The sequence below is a fragment of the Hippocampus zosterae genome, chromosome 18 (genome assembly GCF_025434085.1).
Source record: "Hippocampus zosterae strain Florida chromosome 18, ASM2543408v3, whole genome shotgun sequence".
Lineage (NCBI taxonomy): Eukaryota > Metazoa > Chordata > Actinopteri > Syngnathiformes > Syngnathidae > Hippocampus > Hippocampus zosterae.
The window spans coordinates 9,657,782-9,675,088 of NC_067468.1; the positions used below are offsets into that span (position 1 = coordinate 9,657,782).

Below are 17,307 nucleotides of genomic sequence, written 5' to 3' on the forward strand. Positions count from 1 at the left end.
GAAGCCAAACAGCTGCTGAGAGACACCAGCGCGCCCACCTGGAAAGAATCACGCCCAACAACAACAAAAAAGTTTATCGCGATGCTTCAGGCGTTTCCATCATTCACAGCTGGCCCCGTGGTACATTACAAGCGAGAATCCGAAAGGATGCCTGTTTGAATGTCTGTAGTGCCGGAAATGTCCGCCAGGTAGCAGCAAAGCACATCACAAGTGAATTGAATGTCTGCAGTGCCGGATATGTCCGCTAGGTGACAGTAAAGCACAGGATAAGTGACGAACGGCGACGTCAAAACATTCTCTCACGTTTAATGCATATTTACGTCATAAAATCTCAAAAATGCAACTTTATACGGGGGGGCTAACATGACTTGGAGAAGCGTGTACAAAAGTTAACATGTATTCACGTATACGTTTTTATAAATATCCTGCATATATCGCACACGTATGTCAATTCAGTCATGCGCAGCAGCAGCAGCAGCAGCAGCTGCCTGGTGATTGACAGCTGGAAGGTTGGTTGCTAAGACAACACTGGGAAAGGTTTCTTTCTTTGTGCAAGCTAACATGTTGACACATGCTCACGTGGGAATATAACGTGAATAAAATGAAGTGACATAAAAATGTGAAAGTAAAAATATTCCGTTAGGCACATACAAATACATTGATCCATCAAGTGAAAAAAAAAAAAGTAACTTCTATTTTCTTAGGCAGGATGCAGAGCAACAAGGTTCTTGGCCAACAAAGTCATCAATTGGAAATAGTATTTTGATTTTGTTTTGTTATTGTTGCATTGGGTCGCATGTTAGAATACTAGCTGGGGTCGGTCCTCTTGCGCTTGCTCGGAGTTTGACCCACGTCCACCACCAGCTCGCGATACTGCATCTGCCGCACACATGCGCAGTAAGCTAGCATTAGCATTACCCAACATACCTGCAGATTGTGCCAAATAGCATCATGTGACACGATGTTGACAAAACGTTAGGAATTTGAGTCCAACTGGTCCTGCACAATGTTATGCTAACGTGCAATGTTACGCTATGATATTAGGACTCATTTTATTTTAACATAAAATATAGAAACATGTACTATTCTTAATTAGCTTCTCCTTATGATTTTCATCAACAGTTAAGGTAGAAAAGAGGGGAGCCAGGACCCTGCCTTGAGGCACATGCTAAATAAGTTATCCAATCATCTTCAGTTCTAACTCTGAATTAATAAAATTTGCCACTCAACTCACCACCTGAATGTCGGACGGCACGCGTGACAGGAAGTTCACGAGCTCATTGCTGTCCACAGCGTACGGGTCGCGTAATTTCTTGGTGAACTTGTTGATACCTGTAGGGGCATCAAGTTGTATAACACCGTGTGTGCACGCATGCACGGTTGTGTGCGCTCACCCCAAGCAAGCACGAGGTAGCGCAACGGCACGAGGTAAAGCAGGAAGGCCAGAAGGCACAAGATGGCCACGGCCAAGCAGCTCAGGAAAGGCACTGTCCAGTTTAGCACACTGAGAAAAAAAAAACAAAAGTGAAATCATTCGAGATATGAAAAAGATAGAAGATATGAGTAGGTCTGGATCTATGAAGTTTTTTTAGAGGTGTGTTTGCACACGCAGACTGATAAATATAACGGATATAAAATTACTCAAAGTTACATATTCTTCATCCTCTGCAAAGAACAAAAATGATTACTGAGGCTATCTGCGCATTAAGCTTTATGTCTGTTTTACGCTGCCCCCTGCTGGCCAATGTGCATACAGCAAATGCAGCAGCACAGTGTCCATTGAAATGAAGCAACAAGGGTGACAAAAAACGTTTAGTTTTTTCCATTGTATTCAATTATGTCATTACTACTTGTGTTTCTAAAGTAGAATATTACAGAATACTTTTGTCGTCATTTAAAACCCCATAAAAATTTGGAGGGAGGGCAGCTGGAGAGGCATTACCATTTATCCCATTAATCCACCCATAAAACATCAACAGTTGTTTTTAATACAGAAAATACCACAAACTTGAATTTGAAAAAAAAGATAAGAGAATGTTAAGAAATACTGTTTTTATAAAGCAGTATTTGTGTACAGGGGTGTGACTTAGTGAATGAAATCAAAAACATGGCTGGTAATTCTCTGCGTGAGTGTCTGGGTGTGACTAGTGGCCTACAGCAGCCCTTGCAAGTCTTCTCATTTTGCATTTATGTGTTTTGACTGTTCAGTTCAATAAATTGGGGCTCTCCTTGCTCACGGTCCAGAGCACAACTGTACCTTAATTCCTCCCTTTTCCACTGAACCTGCTTGCGTGTCTCTTCGACAACTCTCGGTGACTTGTTCACGGTAACAAACATTTGCATCATGAAATTGGTTGATTTGAAAAAAAAACAAACAAATTCGGGGCCCACTCTAAGCATCCTCCACACCCGAGGCGACACTTACTTTTTCAACCTCTCGCCGTAGGACGCCACCTGGTCCAAAGCGTTCTGCACGCTGATGAAGACGTCTTGGATGGCGTTAAGTTTGTCGAGAAAGCCACGGGACTCCGTCTCCTGGCGGGAACGCAACACACAGATCATTGCATGTGTCAACGTTTCCAGCCAAAGTGTGTGACGGCGTCACCTCTTTGTCGTCCTCGTCCCACTCCAACATGGCCTCCATCGACTGCGGGCAGACACAAGCGTATACGGACACGGAGTGTGATTTCAAGTGCTTGACAGGTGTTTGATGTGATGTCACGCAGAATGTCACGTGTTTGACGTGTGGCGTTTGGGATTGACATTTGCGACTTTAGATTCTTGTACGCTGTGAAATGTGGTGCGACCGGCGCAGCAATTATGCGCCTTGACAACGCCGGGTTTTGGTAATTCCATGGATCCGACAGGAGGGCATTCTGCGCTACTGTGGGTGTGAACACAATCAACTCAAGTCATTGCCACTCAAAGCGGCCCCTCTCAGCCTTGGGTTGCCCCCTCACCCCCCCCTCCCCTGGAGGAAGTGGGTGGAGAGAAGAATATTTGGGCTTCCCTGCTAAAGCTGTCGCCACCACGACCCCACTCCAGATAAACATAAGAAAATGGATGGATGTCACATTTTGTCTCACCGTGTCGGTAGTCTCGCGGGTCCGCGAGAGGAATAAATTCCAGACGAGCAGTAGCAGGAGCGCCAGCGGTATCATGAAGACTTGGAAGTTCCATACAACCGCCACAAAGACCTGAACGCAAGGTCGAGTGAGCACCAAATCATGCTAGCGTACGCGCATCTGTGCGTGCGCTTACCAGGAACGCGATGAGGCTACGTTGCGTGGATTCCCACTGGAAGCAGCTATTGATAAACGAGGTGAAGTTGAAGAGCACGGTGACGCATCTCCTCACGCGGACGATGTTCTGATACAGCAGCTGAGCGCACGCGTATGACAACGACATGGGCGTTAGCATGTTCCAGGTCATGCAAGCGATCATCATCAGGCCCGTCAAATGTTGACGTACATCTTTGGACACTTTGGGTTCATCTTCGATCAACTTCTGCTCAGCGGGCAACAGTGTCCTCAACGCCGCCTTCACCTGTCCGCAGACAACCGGGTCAAGTGACTCCAAAGAGATGACGGGGCCATTTGACATCAAAGAAACATGGCCGACTCACGGGGTTGAAGACGACGTAGACCTCCAGGAAGATGACTCCTTGACTGCGACCTTTCAACTCTTTGTTCTTCAGCACGTACCTCTTCTGCTCGCCACCTCGCGCCTATAACCCGCACACACATCTGTGACACACGAGACCCAGGCGTCATGAGCCTTCCGAACGACACGCCAGACTCACGTGCAACAACGGGATGGCAACTTTTCCCAGGAAGTCGGCACTGCGGTCTCTGTCCTCGTCCAGCACAGTGACTTCCAACACCGAGTGAATGTCCTTCACCTGACTGACACCAACACACCCACGTTATACCACAACACAGGTATTACTATGTAATAACATGCTATTATACGTAAAAAGTTGCTCTACTCACAAAGTGAAGACTTTGTTCCAATGTGGGTTGAGGTTCTTGTAGACAGTTTGCGTCTGTCGGCGTTCATTGTCGAGCTCCACCACACAAAAGGGGTCGCTCTTTCCTGAGCAGGACAACAAACGCGTAAAAAATACTAACATCCGTTCCTTCTTTGATTTGAGTCTTGTTTCTTTCTCACCAGTCACGTCGGCCGCTATGAGGCCCTCTGCTCGCAGAACCTTTACCTGCACCACCCCCACGTCCTTCATGTCCGAGAAGGACTTCAGCACCCCCTTTGGGACACCACTCATTAGCGATTCGCTTGTTAGGGTCTGAACTCATCCCTGACGTAGCGCTCACATAACTCTTGAGGATCTCGCCACCGTCCTGCAAGTCGTCAGGCGGCAAGGTGGTCGGGTTGGCCGCGGAGCCCGTCAGTGTGACCAGCAGCACCAGGTGGCCCCGGGACTCCTCCAACGGAAGCTCCAGGTGGTGAGTTTGCTCTTTGGTTAGCGTGGACAGGTCCAGCTGGCAACTGAAACCAAAACAATTTCATTAGCATCATGCTAAATCGATGCGCTTTTATGGATAGAAATGGGGTAAAACGTTTGGTGGACAGTGCAGTCAACGCTTGATTTAACAGACCGGGACAGGAGCCATTTTGAATGGAGCCCCAAAACCCAACGCCGTCACGTTTCAGGAGCTTCCCCGCCTAACATTTTCTTCTCACGTCAATTTTTAATTAATTGAAAGAACTGAAGCTCATATCTCAATGCACTGCTGGGAAAGATTATTCAAGATCCGACAAGACTCCCAAGAAGGAAAAGTTTGTACTCGCCGCCCAATGAAGTCGTCCCTGAGTCCGGTGTCGTGGTCCCACACGGTGGCCTCCAGCACATCCGCCGTGTCCTCCGGCAGTTGAAGGACAAACTGTTCCCGCCACTGCGGACTCAGCGTCTTTGTAAGCGTCTGCGCCACGGGGGATGAAAAGTTTTCACTGCCTGCTTGTCTCTGAAACGCACAGCTAGCTTGATTTACGAGGGCTCCGACTTGAATTCTGTTTTTTCCGACCGGATATTTGAGCTATAAATACGCCGTTGAGCAAATTCAGTTTGGTGCAGTTTTAGCTACAGGGCTGAGCAATCGATTGAAATCGATTGGTGATTTCAAAACTGGGTTTTCACAACTTTATAAACGTTATAAACCTGAGCGAGCTTGAAATTGTTAGAGTTGACCGTCACATTAAACACACACTTTTAAATCCAAGACATACTTTGTTTGACAGACTTCGCCTGTGCTAATGCTAGCGGTCAATGGGACTCGGTGCTTGCCTGCTGTTAGCGATAGCGGTGGCGCTCTGACGTGTCGGTCGGTTACCTTGCTACGGTACTTCTGTGCCCCCAGGCGGAACTTGACGTAGGGGTCGCTCAGTCCGTTGGGGTCCATGGGTATCAGGTCGCGCCCCTCAATGAGAGCCACGCTGATGACACCCCGCCACCGCTGGGACGCCCCCAGGACCTCGGGCAGATGAGGAGATGAATAGTGCTGGGGCAAAGAATGAATTTGTGATTAAAGTTCTTGGATGGATCTGGCACATCCTCCTCCATTACGAGTTCAGAGCTCTTGGTCCTGCTATTTCACATTTTCTCCAGCTATAACCCTATGTGTTTTTATTTTGGGGTGCAATTTCACCTTTGGACAGTAGGCGGTGGCACATGGTTGTGTTTGACATTATAAATTTGAGAAACAAATATGGACCAAAAATGAAGCAGAGAACATGACTTTGTCTTCCTGATGGACCACAAGATGTGTTTATCTTGAGGGGGGGGGGGGGGGGGTAGCACGCAAAACGGTGAAAACTAGCTGACAAAATGAGCACAGCAGTTAGCTTCCGTCAAGCAGATGAAAGCAACAACACAGCAGTGTTAGCCTGTGTGCTAATGCTAAAAGACCAAAACAACTGACAGGAACAGCAAAAACAAGTTAGCTTGCTTGCTAATAATAAGTGGGAAAGCTGAAAAAATTGGAAAGCGTTCTACGCTCACGATGCCCTCGTACCATCGAGTCCCTGCACTGCTCGGCTGGTCGGTTTTTGTTCGTGAGCTTCACGCTCAGCTCCAGCGAGCCCAGGTCCTGCTCGGGGTGTTGCGGGTCCTCCAGAACCAAGGTCACCAGGGTTAGCCTGACGCGCAAAGGCACGAATTATAACGCATCTGTCATGTGACCTAAATAAGGTGCGGATCGTACCTGTGTAGCTCCAGAGAGTCCAGGTGGAGGACGGCTGAGCCGATGAAGTCATCCTGAAGACCAAAGTCGTAGTCAAACACCTACGACAACACCACAACAACAAGCACACATCAAAGACACGCGAGCGCGCCGCCTTGTGCAGTCCCCCTACACTTCTAAGGGACCATAGCGGCAAAGCACTACCTGAACATGAAGCTCCTCGACTCAGTTCGATGTAGTTCTCGGCACCAAGATGTGACTCTGAATTTAAACATACCAGTACAATCCAAACACACAGCGGCGCCTAGAGATGCAATTTTTTTCTTTGGCTGACAATAATCTAGATCGGAGCGCTGTATGCGGACGGTCAAGATGTGAAACGGACTCACTTTTCAAAGGCACGAGTTTGGCAAATTGTCAGTATTTCAGCTGGTGACGAATACTTAGATGAGAGTCTGCTTAGCTTAATGATAACAAACAATGCTAAACATCATAGCCAAGAAAATAAATAGCAGCAGTGCTTTGGTGTTAATGAATATCCTTAATACAAACGGACAATATAACTATACTCAGTGGCATGTATTCTTTATCCTCTCTGGAAAATGAGTGATATCACCATGGCTTACCAAAAACAATTGTGATCATCCGCAGTAGTGTTACATCTTATGAAATGTGTGTACGTGTGTACATACCTTGACGTGGAGCGGTTCACCAAGGTTGTGCGTGACGAGGGTGGTCTTGTGGTTCCAGACGGGGTTGAGGTTCTTGTGTACGGTTCTGCTTCTGAACACGTCCCTCCCCGCCATCTCGAATCTCACATACGGGTCGCTGCTTCCCGCTTAAAAGAACAAGCAAACAAAAAAACGCGCACAAATGAATATCAGCGTACATGGTACTGTTCCTCTGTAAAGAAATCGTTTATCCGGTTATCCTGCCCAGAGAAATGGCAAGCGAAACAACTCTACCTCGTTTGTCTCGGACCGCCAGGTTGCGCCCTCGCTTCAGCTCTACCTCCAGCTCGTACTTCCCAGCGCGCTCTTGTGCTCCGCCCGAACCCTGCCAGATGGGAGCATTTTCCAATTAATAACACCAAAAGCGTGGGAGGGATGATGCTCCATGATGCTCCACTGCACTAGCCTGTTAGCGTGCTAGCTACTGCGAAATGTTGCACACCAGCGTCGGTGCAACACCCGCAACCGGTGGCGAAACGGAAATGTTATGACACAGGTTAACTTGCTGCCACGCGGCAGACGCCAGAGAACAACACTGGCATGTGGTTGTGCTGTATTGAAACAACACAACTGTTGTTGTCCATTTGTCAACCAGATTGCGCGACAGGAAGTGAAGCGGCGGTGTCCAAATTGAATCGGGTTACACACAATCCCATCACACCCACACACACACACACTCACACATGCCCACACAACTAATCCAAAATGTACGACAACTTTTCCCGTTCGTGTGGTCACACAAAATATTAAAATAAGAAATATTTCATCATTCTTTTAAAATGTTACACACGCATGAATCAAACATCATTTTTGATCAATCGTTTCGAGACATAGTTTGATTTCAAATTGGCCAACTCGCCTTTCAGAAATAAAAGAATGGGAATTACAATTGAAAAAAAAAGGTTTTGATCCGGCAAAATGATTGACAGATTAATCGATTATTAAAATAATAGCTGGTTGCAGCCCAAGTATACATGTTTACATACAATGGGGTGAAATTTTGGTGTACAGGAGTGCGACATTGGTGAAATTAGTAACATATATTAGGAAAGTATTTTTACATTTTTATTTATATTTTATTTTTAATAAGTCTTGTATGTGTTCTCTCTCTCTCTTTCTGTCTCGATAGATAGATGAGTCAACTTCATGTATTGTACATTAAATGATTGATTAATTTTCTGGGATCGATGTCGACAATACGAGCATCCTTACTGGCCCACATTACTCATGCAATTGTGCTCCAGTTATTTTACTCGCCTGCTCTTCTCCGCCACTTCCACAAATTCGCTCCATGGGGTCCAGACCGGCAGAACCAAGCGAAGAACTCTTGTTATAGGTCGGAACCACTCCTGCGTGGTGGTCTCCATCGGCAGCGGGCTGTTTGGCGCAGCGCGCCCGCGCCGAGGGCTCCTCATCCCGGCGGGTGGAGCAGACGAGGTCTGGCTGCGAGGACGAGAAGACTCGGTCCAAAACGGGGTTTCCCCTCCGCTTAATCCTGCGGAACATGCAGCGGATGAACGGACGCCAAGTGTCAGCTCTCTCGGTGTCTCACATCCGCTCACGACGCGGCCCGTGACGAGATTCTTCGTTCGAGCCGGTGCCTAGCAAAAGTTAGCAGCATTTTGACCGATTGCTGAAAAGTGTAAACCACGCCTCCTATCATCCCCTCACCATTTTATCTCCCCAACTCAACGTTGGGACCCGTAGACATATGTACATAGCGACGATTGACCAGTTGATGCTATACGTCAGCCCCCCCTCCGCCATATTGGATGTGGCTGACCTGCCTCGGACTGATACCAGTACTGATATTTACATTGGAAAAAAAATAAACCTGTATTTTGAGGGTTGGGCTGGTGGTCTGTGTGTTGGGGGAGGGGAGCGATAAGACTGTAACTTAAATTAGAACCACATTCAAATATAAATTAGTGACAACAATGTTAGTTAGCACAAAAAAAGCAAGTGAGTTGTTATCTCCAAAATGAATTTGTTGAGTTGTTATGAACTATCTTTCTACTGGGCGAAAATAGAAGAGATAATTAGTTCTGTAAACTCACATTTCTGTGTTGAAAGCTAATTTCTACATCAGCAAAACTTTAAAATATTTTGTGGACTTGCCCAACTTAAAATATGTCAAAGTGTGTTGCCTTGAAATTTTGAGTTCGCCCTTTTTTTCCCTTTTACAGTGCAGTAGTGAAGTAGGTGTACAGAATCAAAACGCTGGTACACTACTCAAATAAATGTTTCTTTTTTTAAAAGTGCACACTGTGAAATGTGTTTCAGTACTGAAAGGAAACAAAAATGTTGAATGTCATATATGCCAGGGCTCAACAATCTTTTAAAAAGTGAAAGCTCTTGCAGTACTGCTAACGACCACCAGTTTACCACACTGCTGCAATCACAAATTTGACTTCTTTGTTTCAGGAGCTGGTGTCACTGTAGTAATTTACAGTATTATCCACACGCAGTACCTATTATTAGCTGCAAATATAGCAAAATCAAATCATAACATGTTAAAAATGCCAAATACAATTAACTCATTGTTCTAATTGCCCCACGGGGATAAATAAAGTTTTCTGAATCTGAATCAGCCTTAATCCCGCGAGATCTGGCTTTGAGTGTAAAATGGTGTCAGCAAATGAATGAGGCACTTTGTTGTCCTTTTCCCACCCATCGCTGCGCCCTGCCACATCGAAAATGGTGAAGAGGTCAATGTACGATTCTGTGCTCATCGCGGCGTCTGTAAGCTTGCGTTATATCTGTGTTGTAGCCCTACTGAGAGGCTACAGACGGATCCTGCGGCTGTTTGTCCAGCCTGCCGCTAAAGTAAATATGAGGCTTGTTGAGTTATTGAAATTTCACATTTGACTAAGGCATTTAAATATCACGCGCTACTGAAACACATAATAGACAAACACATCTCTACCCATTAATGTGTTTTCAATGGAAGCTAGTTTGCATGCCTTATGAAGAGGTAAGAAGTTGGTGAGCACAGAAGGTAACGCTGGTATCCGCTATGACTGTATAATATGCATGGGCGGGGGGGGGGGGGGCAGGCAGCCCCAAGTTGCTGATGAAACGATAAAATACACAGAGACTTTTGTTGGCGGAAGATGACACTTTTTTGAACAGTAGCGAGGAATAATTTGTTGCATTGGTGCTGAAATCCAAAAATATTAGGGCTGCACGATATTGAAAACACGTGATATTCAATATTGGCGTTGAATACTGCAATTTTGATGTTATTGAGATGTTTAGCATGTTCTTAAAGAAATGACGTTTTTATTATGTAATAAAAGAAATACATGTTTTCATGCAGGAAAATGAAATGAGCGGCAATAAGTTATTTTGTACTAACAATGACCCCCCAGATATTGTTCGGTTCTTGAATTCTGATTCGCGCGTGTGCACGTACGTGTATGTGGAATGCACCGCAAGGTTGACTTCCGGGTATTCGCACGCGAATAACGAAAAGCGCGTCTTTGTCGGGTGACGTCACAGTCGAGCGGTCCTCTGATGACGGCTGGTCGTTGGAGCGTCGCAGCCGTCCTCCTTTGCCCGCGTGAGTGCGCACGCCCCCCCTCCCCACGCACTCTCGCGCGGCACGCACATGCTCAGTGAGGTTATTTTTGCGCACGGAGCCTTTTAAGACGAGCGTGCCAGCCCGCACGCGGCAGCACTCGCTCGAACCGAACCGGAGCGAGAGCATCAGACGAGCGGGACCCAAACCCCGATGAGCCAGCACCGACGGCGGGCGGGCTCCGTCCGGGCCACACGGGAGCTAGGGGCCACTCGGCTCCGCTCTTGAATGCCCGGCCGCGAACACTCTTCCGCGGGGGACTTTGGCTCGTCGTCTCGGTCGTCGACATGGTTCGGGGTAAAGTTCGGGCGCTGGCGGTGTGCTTCGACACTCTGAATGAGAGCAACCTGCCGGTGTTCTCCGGCGGGGAGTTGGTGTCCGGTCGCGTGGTGGTGGAGGTGGCCGGGGATGTGCGCGTCCGCAGCCTGGACGTGACTGCGCGCGGGGTCGCCAAGGTCCGTTGGACCGAGTCTCGCAACGCAGGAGCCAACACGGCCTACACGCAGAACTACACAGAGGAGGTTGAGTACCTGCACCACCGGGATACGCTCATCGGCGAAGAGCGAGGTGAGGCGGTCATCATCATCATCATCACCAAACAACTCGCATACAAACTACCTTGGGATGTGACATCCTCATCGTCACACCCAAAATTTTGCCAACCGAAGTGGTTGCGTGCGACTTTGCAGGCGACTTTTTGGACCACGCAAACGTTCCACAAACACAAGTTATATGACATCAACAACAAGGCAGGAGGAAGCAACTCCCTTTTGTCTGCTCGAAGCGGTTCAAACCTGATCACGCTGGGGGGAACTGGGGGGGGGGGGGCTGCTAATCTCGTAAAAAAACCAAAACGAATTCATTTCACTCGAATTCCAAAGTGTTTTTAAATCACAAAGGCTGCATTGTCGAACGTTGGCGCAAATTAACACGCAGACACAAACTTGGAATTTCTGGCAGGCGGATGCCTTTCAAGGTGAGAACGACGTGTGCAACATGTATCAACAGCACACAGAACTTTAGAAATCACGGCCAGAAATGACGTTAGAAAGTCTTAAGCATGAAATGTGTGCTTACCGAGCTGTGAAGGACAAACAACGTTGACGTCTGGCAGAATGTGGGCTAAAACTCTCCTCATCGTCCTCTTACTCGTTTTGCCAACATATTTGAAATATTGCTAAATATCATCAATGTCCTCCATTTGCTCCTCTCGTCAGCATCAGGCACGCACACTTTCCCTGCATTTAGTTATACGTTTGAATTGCATTATTTCGGGGGATATTTTGGGATTATCGTTTTTTCTCCGTTTAGTCAAACAGGTTGACGATGGTCAGAAAGGTCCCCTGCATTATTTGCACCCTCCTGATGACAAGTGTGCAACAGAAACGGCAGACTGAGAAAACACGACCAAAAAAATAAGAATGTCGCGTCCAATGTTGGAATATTACATTCCAAACAAGCTTGGCCTTGTTTCGGCCCGTGTCGTATCGACGTTTTGGAGGCTGACGAGATGGGAGAGCAACCGCTGTTTGGATGAAAAACAAGAATGTCGCGGGGGGCTGTTTTGCTCAGGACACTTGTTCGCTACATTTGAGTATTTCTTGTCGTATTTAGGCGGCAAACTTGCAAGGTTATGGTTCCAATGTCTTCACTTGTTCTTCTTGATAACTTTTTTTAGGTTGTTGTTTTTTTTTTTGTGTGTGTCGCGTTATCAGCGGACGTCCTTGCGTGACACTTTTGGCAGCGAGTTTAGTTTACTCAAGGGTTCCTCCTTCTCGTGCCACATGGCCGTGAGGGTGGGGGGGAGGGCTCTCGAAGGCTTTGCACCAATCAGGAGTGAGCACTACCAGCCCCGCAGCCAACGGCGGGGCGAGTTGCCGATGCGGGGGGCGGGACCTGGCTGGTTCGGCGAGAGGCTGCTCCGGCTGGTTCAAACTGGTCTACTGCAGACTGGGCCGCACCCGCCGCGTGCGTGTGCGCGCGCACGGGTCTGCTCGAGGAAGAAGGAGAGTGTGTGTGTGTGTGTGTGTGTGTGTGTGTGTGTGTGTGTGTGTGTGTGTGAGAGATGCGCGTGACCCTCACGGAGACTTCCTGTTACATAGTCGCGCGCGTGCACGTGTTTGGGAAGAGGGACGGGCAGCAAATGTAAACAAGTGGTTGCTTTTGAAGGGGGAACTGGTTTGAAATTTGGTTGAAAGTTGTTTTGTGGGTCATGTGGCAGGCAAGGGTAGGGCTTGAAATCGGGTGGTTTTAAAAGTCTATTCCAAGCTTGGGTTCGCGTTTCACGCAAATGATTATGGCGTCAAATGAGGGCTTCAAGCCACGGTTGAGGTTCTGAGCAAAGTGTTTCGGGAGTCCGTCATCATGGTTTCAAAATCGGGGTTCAATTCATTTTGATTTTACATGTGGGTTTCTTGCCTATGGTTACGGTTTTAATCAAGTAGTAAGGTTTTTAAATTAATGTTTGGAGGTAGTGTCGTACCTTTCAATATTAGGGTTTTAAGTCAAACTTTGGGTTTCAAATTGGGGATACAGGTTGGCATTTAATAACAAAAGTTCGAGTTTCAAATTACCCTGATTTAATTTGCAGTACCCAGACAATCACCATTCTAGTTTCAAATTAGGGTTTCATTCAGGGTAGGGTTTTAAACTTTTTAAGAGTTAATTTTTCTAATTGGAATTTGAAGCAAGACTTAAGGTTTCTAATTAGGCTTTTTTAAAATGTTTGTTTCAAACCATCTTAAATAATGAAGGTTGTAAACTGAAGTTAGGTATCGAGTCGGGTTTTCACTGTTTGAGTTGTCTTTTGTTTTTGTTTTTTTTGACAGATGATGACATGGCAGACGAAGGCATCACCGTGCTGCACAGCGGCTTGCATGAGTTTGCCTTCAGCTTCCACCTGCCGCAGATGTGAGTCACGCCGCGTCACCTCACGTCGGGCCACATCACGTGATATCACGTCACTCCGCGCTGGTTGTCACGTCACATCGCGCGTCGAGAGGCCTCAAAGTCAATCAATAGTCAATCAAATCAATAAAAAATGAACCGGAAGGCCGCTGGCCCGTTTTGACTTGCTTGATTTTCGCCATCGTCGAGTTGATATTTGACACTTAACTCGTGCGCTTGTGTGCGGGTGTGCGCGTTCAGGGCGTTGGCGACGTCGTTCGAGGGCAAACACGGCAGCGTGAGGTACTGGGTGAAGGCGGAGCTCCAGCGACCTTGGATGCTTCCCGTCAAGGTTAAGAAGGAGTTCGTCGTCTTCGAGCACATCGACATCAACACGCCCCTGCTGCTGGTAGGCCACGCCCCCTACCCCCAACCTTGACTTTCCACTGCCGCAGTGAGTGATAGGGTTTCAATTTTGAGTAATGTCTTGGGGGCTTTACACAAATTGGGGCTTTTTTATGTTGGGGTCTCCATCTTAAGTGGTTTTTAAGCAATGGTTGGAGTTTTAAAGTCGGTTAGGTCAGATTATATTTTATATTAGGGTTTGGGTTTTGAGTTTTGGTTTCAAACTAAGGTTAGGGTTTCAAGTTAGGATTTCAAGGCAGTATTGGGGTTTCATGCCATGATTCGGGTTTCATGTTGAGGTTTCCATCTTGGGATATGTTTTTAAACGGGGTTTAGTCTTTCATATTAGGGGTTCAAACAAGGATTGAGGTTTTGAATTTTTAATTTCAGGCAACGGTTAGAAGGGTTTGGATTTCAAGAGTAGGTTTGAAATTAGGGTTTCAAGCCATCATTATGGTTTTGAAGTAGGCTTTTAAGACTGTCGGGGTTTCAAGTTATTTCAAGCCTGGGGTAGGGTTTCAAGTTTGTGTCGGTTGTGTTTTCAGGCTCCTCAGGCGGGCAGCAAGGAGAAGACTTTGTGCTGTTGGTTCTGCGCGTCCGGTCCCATCTCGCTCAGCGTCAAAGTGGCTCGCAAAGGCTACACGCCAGGTAGCGCTGGATGCCCGGCCGTCCTCACCTTGCGTCCTCTCCGTCCTCGTCACTTCACGTCTTCACCCAACCTCCTCTGCATCCTCTCAGCGGGTCTCCCCTCACATCCTTCCCATCCTCGCGTCCTTCTCACTCGACGTCCTTCCCGACCTCTAAGCCTTCCTCACCTCACGTCTTCCCCGTCCGCTTGTCCTCTCTTCATCCCCCGCCTGGTCTCCTGACAGACTGACGCCTCCTGCCTCTCCCTCAGGCGACTCCATCCAGATTTTCGCCGAGGTGGAGAACTGCTCCACCCGTGTGGTGGTGCCCAAGGCGGCGCTGTACCAGACGCAGACCTTCTTTGCCAAGGGCAAAGGCAAAGAGATCCAGCAGCTGGTGTCCAACCTGCGAGGGGAAGCCTTGGCTCAGGGCAAGAGTCAAAGCTGGGAGGGCAAGATGCTCAGGATCCCGCCCGTGTCGCCGTCCATCCTCGACTGCCCCATTATACGCGTGGAGTACGCCCTTGTGGTGAGCCCCGCAACCTCCACCCCCCACCCAATCCCCCTCCCACCACCACCCATTAGCACGCTAATGACGTCAAGGTCAGAAACCATCTCTTTTCACAAGTCAATCAGTAATATTAGTAAACCCAGCGCCATCATGATTTGTTTGAATCGTTTTACAATTCAGCCATCAAAGTGCGTTATAACCCATAAGCAACATTAACATCGGATGCTAATGACACACCGCCATTGTCCGTAGGACGAGCGCGTTGACGTCAATGTCACAAATCACAGACATCTATTTGGATTTGAGCCATGAGTGCGCTAACCCGCTAGTCACCTTAGCTTCGTACGCAAATGACCCATTACGATGCATCAATTTTATAAGCCGCTTCTCCTCACGAGGGTCGCGGGAGTGCTGGAGCCTATCCCAGCTGTCTTTGGACGAAAGATTTACATTGTCATAATTCATCCGTCAATGTGTGCAAACCTGTAAACGAGCTTAGCCTAACTTCTAATTACATACATTTATTAGCTATTAGCATATGAATCCTGGTGTAAAAAAATAGGATTCAGTGGAATCTAATCGGTTAGCAATGTTAGCTTAGTAAGCTTTTTTTTTTTGGCACTCTTAATTGAAATTGATTGTAAAACAAGAATAAAACATGATACAGCTGAACATCAAAACATTTCAAACAGATCATCAGAGGTATTGTAGGCATGTCTGCTAGCTTATTGCTGAAGTGTAATGTGAAACGCCATAGATGAGCTAACAACAAAACTCACAGGGATAGATTAGCTGAAAATATAATTTTGAATTATATCAGGGCTTTTTTTCTTCTATTAGGTGTATGTGGACATTCCCGGCGGTCTCAACTTGTCGCTGTCGTTGCCTTTGGTAATCGGGACCATCCCGCTACACACCGCCGCCTCCCGCACCTCTAGCATCAGCAGCCATGGCAGTGCTGCTGGCTGGCTGGGCGTGCCAGAGCACCCTGAGGGTAAGATGGCAATGTGTGTGCGTGTGTGTATATTTATATGTGCGTTTGAATGTCTAATTATTTGAATGGTTTTAGCTCCGCCCAGCTACAGTGAACTGGCCATCCCGGAGTCGCACCGCCGCCACTTCCTGCACGGCGTCCACGAGCACGAACAAGAACATGCTAGCGCGGCGTTGCTCACGTACATCACGGAATTCCGATATCTGCCGCCTCCACTGTACGCCGAGGTGAACACAAATACACTTCCTGCTTCCGTTCAAAGGATTGACGGCATGCTCCACTTTTTGTGCAGCGTGTTGTTCAGCGGACTAATTATATCGTGCGTGTGCATGCTTGTTCGGAAACTCAAGTGTGTTTTTGGTTGCAAGTGTGTAACTTATCGCCACTCATCAGGTGGACCCATATCCTGAGCCGGTGGAGCCCGGCCGCCCTGACACGTGTCCGTCACGCTGAAAAGGTGAAAACCTGGAGCTCATCTGCTGTACCAACGTGACACTCTGCTCCTCCCCATATCCAGCCGAGCCAGGATCACATGACCGCTTGTTTCATTGATGGGTGGAGATTCCTGGGACGGGACAAGACGTCGCCACCCGCTTGCCACCTTCCTTCTTCCTCCGAACTTTTTGGACACGTCTGTAAACACACCACCCGAAACCACCAAACAAATATGCGCATGTCCATGCTCACATGTGAAGTCACATGTGGGAGAGTTTGGAAGTTGGCAGTGAAAAAAGACTTGACGGAATGTCACCCGAAGCACTTAAACTTCATCATGAGTGTGTGTGTGTGTGTGTGTTGGGAAACAAGAATGCGAAAGTGTGTGTGTGTGTGTGTGCAGAGCTAAAAGCACAAACGACCAACTTCAAAGAACCACAAGTCGCCTGTTTTGATGTTTGCTCAGAGCTAAATATTATTATTCATAATAATGAGAATACTTTTTTTACGAGGGCGTTCCATGTCCAAAGAACGCCGAAATACGACGAAAAAAATGTAAGAAATGTTTACAGGAAAATTTGGTCAAACGTCCTTGAATGTTTGGAAGATGACTAAAGTGCAATATTTTTTCATATTTTTATATTTGTCCTTTGAGCACGACTTTTCCATATCTGTTGCTCTTTCCATCTTTGTGCTTTATTATTGTTATGATTATAATATGATGATCTACTTGCTGTCACGAATAACTTTTGATAAAGAAAAATAAAAGTTTATTTTAAGAAAAAATGTCTTTCGCCTGTGTATTATGTCAATTTGCATTTTATAAATGTGGCCAACATTCTCTATTAGCATTTCACTAGCACGGCCAACATGTTAACATGTTTATGAGCATTTCCCTCAGCATTGGAACACTTCCTATTCGCGTTCCAATAGCGCGGCTAA

General features: G+C 47.1%; 2 protein-coding genes and 1 long non-coding RNA gene across 6 annotated transcripts; 1 reads left to right on the forward strand and 2 right to left on the reverse strand.

Annotated features, from left to right (window-relative positions):
• Positions 1-286: 286 nt before the first annotated feature.
• Positions 287-5,493, reverse strand: LOC127591004 (multiple C2 and transmembrane domain-containing protein 1-like). 2 transcript variants are annotated; one of them, XM_052050751.1, is made up of 15 exons: positions 5,349-5,493; positions 4,806-4,940; positions 4,332-4,506; positions 4,171-4,264; positions 3,993-4,095; positions 3,803-3,905; positions 3,626-3,727; positions 3,472-3,546; positions 3,262-3,381; positions 3,087-3,197; positions 2,606-2,647; positions 2,426-2,535; positions 1,395-1,504; positions 1,235-1,332; positions 287-879 (listed from the first exon to the last, which is right to left on the reverse strand). In XM_052050751.1, the coding sequence occupies exons 2-15, from the start codon at positions 4,868-4,870 to the stop codon at positions 808-810; spliced, it is 1,380 nt and encodes a 459-aa protein (XP_051906711.1). In that variant the 5' UTR covers positions 4,871-4,940; positions 5,349-5,493; the 3' UTR covers positions 287-807. The 2 variants fall into 2 exon arrangements, with proteins under 2 accessions (XP_051906711.1, XP_051906710.1); XM_052050750.1 differs by having other exon boundaries at positions 3,993-4,264.
• A 594-nt stretch (positions 5,494-6,087) lies between these two features.
• Positions 6,088-7,030, reverse strand: LOC127591144 (uncharacterized). Its single transcript, XR_007959814.1, has 4 exons — positions 6,890-7,030; positions 6,402-6,458; positions 6,219-6,298; positions 6,088-6,153 (listed from the first exon to the last, which is right to left on the reverse strand). It is a non-coding gene; the product is annotated as an uncharacterized LOC127591144 (long non-coding RNA).
• A 3,427-nt stretch (positions 7,031-10,457) lies between these two features.
• Positions 10,458-17,151, forward strand: LOC127591011 (arrestin domain-containing protein 3-like). Of its 3 annotated transcripts, none has more exons than XM_052050760.1 (8): positions 10,463-11,075; positions 13,337-13,418; positions 13,656-13,803; positions 14,345-14,447; positions 14,698-14,954; positions 15,777-15,930; positions 16,006-16,249; positions 16,324-17,151. In XM_052050760.1, the coding sequence occupies exons 1-8, from the start codon at positions 10,796-10,798 to the stop codon at positions 16,421-16,423; spliced, it is 1,368 nt and encodes a 455-aa protein (XP_051906720.1). In that variant the 5' UTR covers positions 10,463-10,795; the 3' UTR covers positions 16,424-17,151. The 3 variants fall into 3 exon arrangements, 2 of the variants coding, with proteins under 2 accessions (XP_051906720.1, XP_051906721.1); XM_052050761.1 differs by having other exon boundaries at positions 10,467-11,075; positions 16,006-16,157; XR_007959806.1 differs by lacking the exon at positions 16,324-17,151 and having other exon boundaries at positions 10,458-11,075; positions 14,698-15,028; positions 16,006-16,157.
• Positions 17,152-17,307: the final 156 nt, after the last annotated feature.

Bases quoted from the DNA above. Each gene is read 5' to 3' on its own strand.
- LOC127591004 (XM_052050750.1), bottom strand. From the start codon at position 4,870: ATGTGCTGGAGGCCACCGTGTGGGACCACGACACCGGACTCAGGGACG. The intron at 3,906-3,992 runs GTGAGTAGAGCA...TGTTGGTGTCAG, and splicing joins TGGAACAAAGTCTTCACTTT to TCAGGTGAAGGACATTCACT. The intron at 3,382-3,471 runs GTACGTCAACAT...GCGTGCGCTCAG, and splicing joins AACCCAAAGTGTCCAAAGAT to CTGCTGTATCAGAACATCGT.
- LOC127591011 (XM_052050760.1), top strand. From the start codon at position 10,796: ATGGTTCGGGGTAAAGTTCGGGCGCTGGCGGTGTGCTTCGACACTCTG. The intron at 13,419-13,655 runs GTGAGTCACGCC...GTGCGCGTTCAG, and splicing joins AGCTTCCACCTGCCGCAGAT to GGCGTTGGCGACGTCGTTCG. The intron at 14,448-14,697 runs GTAGCGCTGGAT...CCTCTCCCTCAG, and splicing joins TCGCAAAGGCTACACGCCAG to GCGACTCCATCCAGATTTTC.